The sequence below is a fragment of the Chionomys nivalis genome, chromosome 1 (assembly GCF_950005125.1).
Source record: "Chionomys nivalis chromosome 1, mChiNiv1.1, whole genome shotgun sequence".
Lineage (NCBI taxonomy): Eukaryota > Metazoa > Chordata > Mammalia > Rodentia > Cricetidae > Chionomys > Chionomys nivalis.
This window is the reverse complement of record NC_080086.1, coordinates 37,199,468-37,209,460: the sequence shown is the minus strand read 5'-3', so window position 1 is coordinate 37,209,460 and position 9,993 is coordinate 37,199,468. Positions and strand designations below refer to the sequence as shown.

Here is a 9,993-nt window from a genome sequence, read left to right as displayed (position 1 = left end):
CGCCGCCCCTCCGCAGTCGCAATGGTTTAGCCCGGCTTCCCCCGGGGAAACCCCTTGGGCGGAGCGCGGCCCCCGCCGTGAGACCACTTGGATTCCTCCGCGTCAGGGGTGGGCCGAGGAACCTGTGGGCCGGGCACAAACCCGGGCTCTGATTGGCCGTCGCAGGAGTAAACATCCGGAGAGGTGGGGCGGGGCCGGAAGTGGAAGAAGAAGGCGGCGGCTGAGGCGGTTCAGGAGGTTTTTAGAGCTGGAGTCCGAGGCTCAGGTGCCATGGGCCTGGTGAAGGAGCCCTGAGGGGACGCGAGGCTGGGCATGGCGGGCGCTCGGGCCGCCGCCGCCGCCTCAGCGGGGTCCACCGCCTCTTCGGGTAACCCGCCGCCTCAGGAGCCGGGGCTTGGGGAGCTGCTGGAGGAGTTCTCCCGGACTCAGTACCGGGCCAAGGACAGCGGCGGGACTGGAGGCTCTAAGGTGAGCCCCAGAGGTGCAGCGACCTGGAACTGGTCCCAGGCCTGAGTTACTGAGGGAAGACTACAGTCAGGGATGGGAAGAGAGCGGGAAGGGACCTCCCTGGAGAGGCACAGAGGAGGAACTTATCCAGGATGTGGACTCGGAGAGGACGGGTCAGGCTTAACACCAAAGAGAGGACCAAGGCTCTTTTGTTTTGTTTGGGGGGGGGGTACTTTAGACAAGGGGTTTGGAGGTCAAGGGTCGGAGCTGCGGGCCAGGTGCAAAGGTTAGATAGTAGGAAATAGGGAAAAATGCTACCCTGCATGAGCCTAGAAGGGGTTGCCAACAGTTAATAAAAACCTCTAAAATCAAAGTAAAAATGGGGACGAGATTCTCCCAGCCCAGAGATCAGAGCAGGAGCCTGGAGTAGTGGGGAATTATGGTGCCCAGAGAGCAGCTGAGTTAGTCGCCTCCTTATAAGGTGCCAGCATGACTTAGGCCCTTCCCTTTCCTTTCCTGTAAAACAAGAAGACAACCCACATTCCCTTTCTGTTCCTTTTATCAGAAAGAAGTTTCTGTTGTCCCCCACCCCCGGAATTTCCCTTTGTTCTAATTACAAAGGCGTTGAAAGCTCCTGGTCTGATTGAGACATACTCATCTCTGCACACTGGTAGACCCTACCCCTCCTCAATTCCAGTGTGGCCGCTTTAGCATTTCGTTTACTTATTGGGGTTCGTCTATCCTGGACCATAAACTGGTTTGGCTCCAGAGGTTACCTAGGGGCTGGGGCATGCTGTAGATGGCATCTTCTATTAGTCTCAGAGGTAACCTAGGAAAGACCAGTAATGATGGGGTAGCATCTCTCCAGATTAACTAAGCACCTTTCAGATTATAATTGGCATCATTTGGGGTACTACTTAAACACAAAAGTTTCTTGGTCTTAGATTCTCTTAAATCAGTTTCTGGTGGTCACACCCTAGATTTGTAATGTGTGTTTGTTCCGATAGGCCTTAAATTTGTGATATATCTAAAACCAAGTTGTGCACTCCTGACCCTCCTGTCTCCACTTCCCAGCTGCTGGGGTTACAGGTGTGCACCTTCATGCTTGTTTCATATGGTGCTAGAGACTGAACACAGGTTTTTATGCATCCCAGACAAGAACTCTACCAGATGAGATGCATCACCAATCTTGCCTGTTTTGAGACATGGTCTTCCTCTGTGGCCCTGGCTTGGCCTCACATTCATTATGTATCCCAGGATGGCTTGTAACAATGATCCTCTTGCTTGGCCTCCCAAGTACTGCTTACAGGTGTGACCCATCACACCTGTGGTCAAGGAGGCTCAGTTGAGTGCTTGTAGGAGGTATGTGATTTTGACGGATCCCACCTCCCTCTTAATGTCTGAAGATTAGAGTTTTACAAGTTAAAACTTTACTTTCATGTAGCTGGTCCTAATACTGCTCCAGGCATCATGGTGTCTTGCAAAGTTGTTGATAAGTTACAGGTTGTAAGCTTTTCTGCTAGTGGGCTCTTCTCTGAACTGTGAGCAAAAGGAGTAACTTTAGAAGGAGCCTTGCCTTCAGTATTATAAGCAGATAGTAGGGAAGGAGCCAGCTGTCTGCAGCTTTTATTTTGCTGACTAGAGCTGCTTTATTTTTGTAGGAGTTATTGAGACATGGTCTTGGTATATATATATATCCTAGACTGGCTTTGAACTTGCCATCCCCCTGCCTCAGCATCCTATGTACTAGGATTATAGGTGTGCCCACCATGTCTGACTGACAAGAGCTTCAAATATTATTATCTTGGGGCTGTAGAATAGGAAAGCATCTAATATCAAAGAAATGGAATGTGTTAATGCTCTTATAGTAACCTAAAGCAAGAGTTACTGCTGCTTTGTTTTTTGAGACAAAGACTCACTATGTAGCCCAGCGTGTCCTTGAATTCTTAACCTTCCTGCTTCAGTCTTCCAAGTGCCGGGAGAACAGGCTTGTGTCACTACATCTAGAAAGAATTTTTACATCTTATGAATGATAGACTCTGTCCAGTGTTAACTACAAACTGTGTGTTGTTTTCAAGATAGTTTCTTTGTACAGCTTTGACTGTCCTGGAACTCACTGTGTAGACCAGACTGGCCTTGAACTCACAGATCTGCCTGCATCTGCCTCCCGAGTGCTGGGATTAAAGTGTGTGCCACCACTGCCGAGCTGACTACACATAGTCTTACATACAGTGTGGATGATGGGTTTAGATATCTTTCTGAAGCATACAATGTGAGTTAACATAGAAGGGCCTGTGGCCCTGCATTATGTTTCTTCCTAACACTGAATGATAATCACAAAAGTACTTGTCACTTCCAGTGGCCTCTTTGTTCATGGGCCATTTAATTCTCATGACTTTAGATCTCAAGATTCTTCTTCATGCTAAAGTCTCCTTCTCTATGCAGGTTGAACGCATTGAGAAGAGATGTCTGGAGCTATTTGGCCGTGACTACTGTTTCAGCGTGATTCCAAATGTGAATGGTGATATCTGCGGCCACTACCCCCGCCACATCGTATTCCTGGAGTATGAGAGTTCTGAGAAAGAGAAAGACACGTGAGCATCCTGTGACCATAGTGTGCATGTCTGGTAGACCTGAGTAGCTCATCTCCAGGGTCAGGAAACTGGGCAGGGCATGCTCGCTTTCCCAGGTGGTGTTTAGTTACTGGCATCTTTGTTTACTTATGACTTTGAGTTTGACTGGCAGGGTAGTGCGGGATAGCATGAGAAAAGGAGTCATAGCACTGGATTTCTCTTTCATATTTGACTTTATTGACCTAAGATAACCAACACAATACTTCCCTGAAACAACCTCAGTGCCATCTTTGCTTGTCTTTAGCAGGCATAGTTGAAGGAATGGTGACATATCGAGATATACTGTATTTTATTGAGATAGGATATCATGTAGCCTGAGTTGGCCATGAGCTCTTTGTGTAGCCAAAGGAATGATCTTTAACTTCTGATCCTCCTGCCTCTACCACCTAAGTGCTGGCATTACAGGCTTATGCCGCCATGCTCGGCTTTCAAAACAGGCTTAAGAGTGTTTGCCATGTGTATGTCTTAAGAACTTAAGGTCTAAAGTCACACTGCTTGAGTTAACATCCTGGTTGTCCATTCTGACTATGTAACTAACCCTAGGCAAGTTATTCATTTTCTTTGTCCTTAGGATTTCATTGGTAATTCCAAGCCTCATCATAATTAAGGCTTGCAAAGACTAATTAAATTTCTAGAAAAGTGACTAGTGCAGTCCCTGATTATAAATGGTGCTAATACAGGTCTGATGTGTTCTCATTAAGAATTAAAAATAAGAGCTACCCTGTGCGCTAAGGTCTTACACAGACTTGAGTGCTTTACGTAGGTTAACAGTTCACAGCGGAGGAGACTTGAAACCTGATATAGGAGTCTCTCATTAGGTGGTCAGTAAAGGGTAATGGTTCTTTAGCACAACACTGAGACTCCATGTTTGCTCCTAGTTTCTTCACCTGAGTTCCCTGCTTGCTGTTTATCTTAAGGAAGTTCCAGGAGCTGCTATGTAAGCTTGGCCCTATGGAGGAAGGGTGATGGATAGGCTCCTGTCCTCAAAGCAAGGCCATTAGACCGAGACCTGGGGAGAAGCAAGGACTTTGGGGTTCTAGAGCCAGGGGGTCAAAAATCACAGCATACCAAGATGCCTACGTAATTCATATGTGTGGTCGGTGTTGGGAAGTGCTGCTGTTGGCAAATGGAGAATGGCTAATCCTGCGGCCTGGTGTGTATGAGACAACCTCATGATAGAGAGCCTATGCAGCAGGGCTTGGGAGGATGATAGTGTATCCCCAGAGTTCTTAGGAACAACTTTTGAATAGGCTTTTCCTTTTCCCCCTGCCTTTTCCTTCCTTTCTCCTTGTCCTCTCTTCCCTTCACCCCTTTCTTCCTTCCTTTTCTCACCTTTCCCTTTCCTGCCCTCCTCTTGTTTTGTTTGCTTCGAGACAGGTTTCACACTGTAGACCTAGCTGATCTTTATCTTAACTCTCTGCCTCAGCCTCCCAAATGCTGAGATTACAGGTGTGAGCCTCCATGGTTAACTTGGTGTAGCATCTTGATCATTACCAAGGAGTGGACTTTTGGGACATGTAAGGATGTTAGTACTTTTCATCAGTAACACCTGCATACAAATGATGAGTACGGATTCTAAGATCCCCTCTTGGGCCTTCTAAACCAGAATTTCCACATTCTCCATTTTAGAACTCCGTAGCCAGATGTGGGGAGAGATGGTTTACAAGTAGAGGAGTTTAAGAATAAAGCCTTTGTTTTCCTCACGTTCAGTATCTAGACAAGTGCCCACTTCTCGATGCCCTTGAAAAGTTAAGCATACTACTCTCCTGTGAATGTCCTAGAACTGGTATCACATCCTCCCTGGGCATCTGTGCTTATTATAGCACCTTACTGTACTGTTCGTAGTTTTTCTCTTCCTAACTGCCCTTCCAAGGGTAGTGAAACTTAGCCTTTTATAATCATTCAAGGTGGTCAGTAAGTCTGTGTCTGTCTCTCTCTCACATACCCTCTCTCAACCTCTTCACTATCAATATTGTCATCCATGTAACCAAGACTGGCCTTGAACTCATGAATCTTCTGCTTACATCACCCGAGTGGTGAAGTTAGAAGTCTCCACCACCATGCCTTGTCCAAATTACTATTTCTGAACAACTCTTCTATTTATTTTTCTTCTGCCCTTTCCTACTCTTTCCTTCAGTGCTGTCTGGCACTTAACCTCTGTCCTCTGATAGCATTCAGATGTTAAGCTTAGCTTAACACCTCAACTTTGTGAGTGAACCACCAAGGCATCTTTTTACTGCAGAATATGATTCACTACCTCAGAGGTGGGACCAGGATTCGACATTCTCTAATGAGCTCTCAGGTATGGTTAGTTGTTCTGAAAGAAACATGCTCAGTGTTTATTCATTCTAGCCTTAAAGAGAATAATCTCCAGCGGCTGCTGTAGCTCAGTTGTCAGAGTACATAGGGCATAGATGAAGCCCCTGGGTTCAATCCCTAGTACTATATAAACTGGCCATTGTGATGCATGCTTGTAATCCCAGGGCTTTGGAGGTGGAGGCAAGGGTATCAGAAGTTCAAAGTCAGGGGTCAGTGCTTTTGAGATGGTTCCTTGGGTAAAGGCTCTTGCTGCTAAGCCTGAGGACCTGAGTCTTATTCCCGGGACCTACATAGTAGCAGGAGAGAACTGACTCCATTCTTGGCTACAAGGTAAGTCTGAAAGAAGCCTGAACTCTGTCCTGTCTTGAGATGGTGAGAGGGGTGGTATTTGACTGCCTACTGGTCGTCATCTGTTGGGATTTCACATGCCAGCTTATTTAAGTCCTGCAGTCACCTATGAAAAATATAGAATCACCCCCTTTCTACCGAGGAAAAAGATGAAGCCCAGAGAGACAATTTCCCTTTACCCACAAGCCAGTAAGCGGAATGATTCCACACTGTCCCGTCTGCCTTTTCTTTACTGCCACCTTGTCCATGAGGGTCTCACTTTCCAGGAAAACACCTACAAGACTTGTTAGAATTTGGTTTTGTATGTGTTTGGTGTCAAGATCAAACCCAGGGCTTTGAACAGTTTTTTAAAAATTATGTGTGTCTGTGGGTATATGCACTGATTTGCAGGTACCAATGAAGGCCAGAGACATTCAGCCCCTGCTGGAGCTGGAACTTGCATGTGATTGTGAACTTCCTAGTATGGATGCTGGGAACTAAACTTAGGTCCTCTGGAAGAGCAGCATGTGCTCTTAATCAATGGATCCATCTCTCCAGCCCCTTTTTTTTCTTTTTGAGATGGCATCTTGGCTAAGTTGTTCAGGCTGATCTTGACCTCAAGATATCCTCATGTCTTGTATAGCTGGGATTAGAAGCATATGTCTGAGCTCTTTGTAGTGGTTAAAACTGTGGACTCTAGCTGGGCTTCCTGGTTCACTGTGGAGGCTGAGATAGGATTGCTGTGAGTTCCAGACCAGCGTGGGGCATAGTGCAGTGAGATGGCCGAGCTGATAAAAAGCACTTCTGTTACAGTTCCTTTCAACCCCAGATGTGGGGACTCAGTGTCTATAATCCCAGAGCTCCTATAACAAGATAGGAAGTAAAGACAGAATTGACCAGGAGCTCAGTTATACAGCACAGCAGCAGAAATAAGACCCTCCCTCAAAACACAAGGTATCAGGAGAGAACCACCTCCTCAGTTTTGTCCTCTGACCTCTATGTACCATGATGTATGCTTATCCTTTCCTCCTTCCCTCCCCCACAAATAAACAATCCTCTGAAAGGGCTTACACACACACACACACAGAGACACACACAGAGGAAATTAAAAAAAAAAAACAAACAGAAAATAGTGTTGCTACGTCAGTTCTGACAAGAAGTGCTCTTAACCTGTACAGCATTCCTAAACTAGGCTGCTTGTTCCCGCACACAACTAGTCTTCCTGCCTTGGCCTCAAGGGTAATAACAGTTGTGTGTTACCACACCATGCTTTAAAAATAGTTTTGTGAGCAAATGACATTCATGAAGACTAAAAACCAGTTAATGCCAGTGGAGGGGGCTAGAGATTTAATTCTGACAGGCCTTGGGTTCACTCTCCAACAGCAAATAAATAGCAAAGGAAGTTTCACCACCTGGTTGTAGATACAAGTGTATAAGAATACAGTGCTCATTTGGTGTGGTCATAGTTAATTCACTGGAAGTGATAGAAAAAAAAACAAAACAGGAACCATGGAGAAAGCAGAAACAGGAACTAGGGAGAAAGCAGAAACAGAACTGGTTCTTTGACTAGTGACCAGGAAGATAAGCCATGATCTAGCCTAATAGAAAAGGAATGTTGTTATACTTAAAAGAACTCAGAATCCAGCATAATCCCAGTCCTTGGGAGGCTGACGTAGGATTTTGAGCCTGGGGACAGCCTGGGGTACATAGTGAGACTCTGTCTCAATAGCAGCAACAAAGCAGTAGCCAGAACCCTGACAGTTCAGAGTTAAATACTGGTGCTATCTCTATGTTGATGATGTGTGTGTGTTTGTGGGGTGTTTTTATGAGATCTGGTTTCACTATGTAACACAGGCTGGCCTGGAACTCTTGCTTCAGCCTTCTGTGTTGCAAGAACTTAACCTGGGAGATGGAAGGTTTTGTATGTTTGGATTTTGAGACAGGATATCATATAGCCTACGCTGGTCTTGAATTGTACATAGTCAAGATGACCTTGTTGAATTCCTGACCTTCCTGTCTCTACCTCCTAGTACTTAAAACTGGACCTGGTATGGTAGTGCCTGATTTTCCAACCCCCCCCCCCCCGCCGCCTCAAAATGTGTGAATGTAGTATATGGGTGTGGTGTAAGTGCAAGTGGCTGGGGGAGGTACATGTATCTGTGCCCAAGCATGAAATCCAAAGAACATTGTGTTCATCTGTCGCACTCTGCATTATTCCTTTGAAGAAAGGTCTCTCCCTGAAAGAGTTCTCATTTTCCAGCTAGTCTGGCAGCCAGCAAGCCCCATCAGTGCCCACTGCCCTGCCCCCAACTATACTGGTGTTACAGTGGCACATGAGATCTTGCCCAGCTTGTTACAGTATTAGAACCTAGACTTAAGCCACAAAGCTGTGCAGTAAGTGTTTTTAGCCCCTAAACAATCTCTCTGCTTTTCTGTTCGTTTTTGAGGTAAGGTCTCATAATTTAGCCCAGGCTAACTGTAAACTCAAAAGAATAGTTAAGGCTGATTTTGAACTCTGATTCACCTGCCTCTACTTCCCGCGTTCTGAGATTAGGCCCAGAGGGGCTGCTGTGAACTAGCTTAGGTCAGTGCAGCAGAGAGTGCTGCCAAAGCTGAGAGAAGGGTATGGTGACCAGATAGGTGGGAAGCTAGGTGCTGGGAGCCAAGCTGTGTGCTCTGCTCAATATTCCTAGAATTTAGTGCTGCACTGTCTTGGACTAAGTGCCTTTACTTATCATAGAGAAACTAAGGCAGGGAAAGCAGCAGCATCCGGCTTCTCAGCTGCAGGATTTGCTGGTGAGTCAGTGTCGTCCTGTCTTTGGGTACTTGATTAAAAAAGGCACCCTAGCCTCACAAACTTTCCAGTCTTCCTCCTTCATGAAAGAAAAAAATTTATTAACAAAAATTATTTCTTAAACCTGACCTTCCAGAAAACTATACCAAGGGGTGTTAGTCTTCTTAAACCTCTTGGGTTCTTTTGGTTTTTGCAGAGCAATTTTTTAAAATTAATTTATTATATTATTATTTTAAAAATTAGCCATCCAAATTCCCCCTCCTTCCCCTCCTCCCACTCTTCTCCCTCTCCCTCCACAGACCCTCCCACCCCACCCCCTCCAATCCTAAGAGAGGGCCGTGCACCCCGCCCTGTGGAAAGTCCAAGGCCCTCCCTACTACATCTAGGTTGAGCAAGGTTTACATCCAAAGGGAATAGGCACTTGGGAGGCAGAGGCAGGAGGATCTCTGTGAGTTCGAGACCAGCCTGGTCTACAAGAGCTAGTTCCAGGACAGGCTCCAAAGCTACAGAGAAACCCTGTCTCGAAAAACAAAACAAAACAATAACAAAAAAAAAAAAAAAAAACAAAGGGAATAAGATCCCAAGAAGCCGGTACACGCAATAGAGACAAATCCCAGTGTCACTATCAGTGGCCCCTTAGACTGCCCCAATTGTCAACCCCTTTCAAAGGGGCTTGGTTGTTCCCATGCTCATTCACTCCCAGTCCAGTTGGAGTTGGTGAGCTACCATTAGCTCAAGCAAACTGTCTCACTGGATGAACCCCTCATGGCCTTGAATTCCTTGCTCATACTTTCAGTCTTTCCACTCTTCATCTGGATCTTGGGAGCTCAGTCCGGTGCTCCGATGTGGGTCATTGCCTCTGTTCTGTTGTTGGACGAAGGTTCTATGGTGATATTTAAGATAATCACCAGTTTGACAAGGTTCTAGCCATAAATGAAGGGCATTGAGCCTATAGTTCATGATCCTAGAGAAACTAAGTAATAAGGTGAACCCAAAGAAAAAACATATATAGACCCACCTGGAAATTGGAATCAGACAAAAATTTAAGAGCAGGGGAACAGGGGAATAGGAAGAAGGGGAGAAGGAGGGGTTGAGAACTTGAAGGAATGGGATAGTCGAGATGGAGGAAGGACAGATAGGAGAGCAAGGAGATATCTTAATTGAGGAAGCAATTATGGAGTTAACAAGAATCCAGACTCTAGAAAAATGCCCAAGAACCCACAGGGATGAGCCCAGCTAAGACCCTAAGCAATAGAGGAGAGGGTGTCTAAACAGAACAAATGTTTAAATGGAAGTGAGAAAACCAGTAAGAGAGGCTTCACAGGAGGAGTGCTCCACTCCATCCCCAGTCTTTCTGTTCTTATGATCATTAAACTGGCTTTTGTTTCAAGACACATTCTCCTCTGCTACCTTATTTTTAGGTTCTGGGAATTGAACCTAGGGCCTCACACATGGTGGCCAAATGCCATACCA

At 45.9% G+C, this 9,993-nt stretch overlaps 1 protein-coding gene across 3 annotated transcripts in view; it reads left to right on the top strand.

The window, feature by feature from the left end:
• Positions 1 to 201: 201 nt before the first annotated feature.
• Mtmr14 (myotubularin related protein 14) overlaps positions 202 to 9,993 on the top strand; it is a 47,318-nt gene continuing 37,526 nt past the window's right edge. For all 3 annotated transcript variants that reach the window (XM_057773978.1, XM_057773971.1, XM_057773984.1), the window contains exons 1-2: positions 202 to 468; positions 2,893 to 3,041. In XM_057773978.1, coding sequence (XP_057629961.1) covers positions 313 to 468; positions 2,893 to 3,041 — 305 coding nt within the window. In that variant the 5' untranslated portion in view covers positions 202 to 312. The remainder of the gene's footprint in view (positions 469 to 2,892; positions 3,042 to 9,993) is intronic.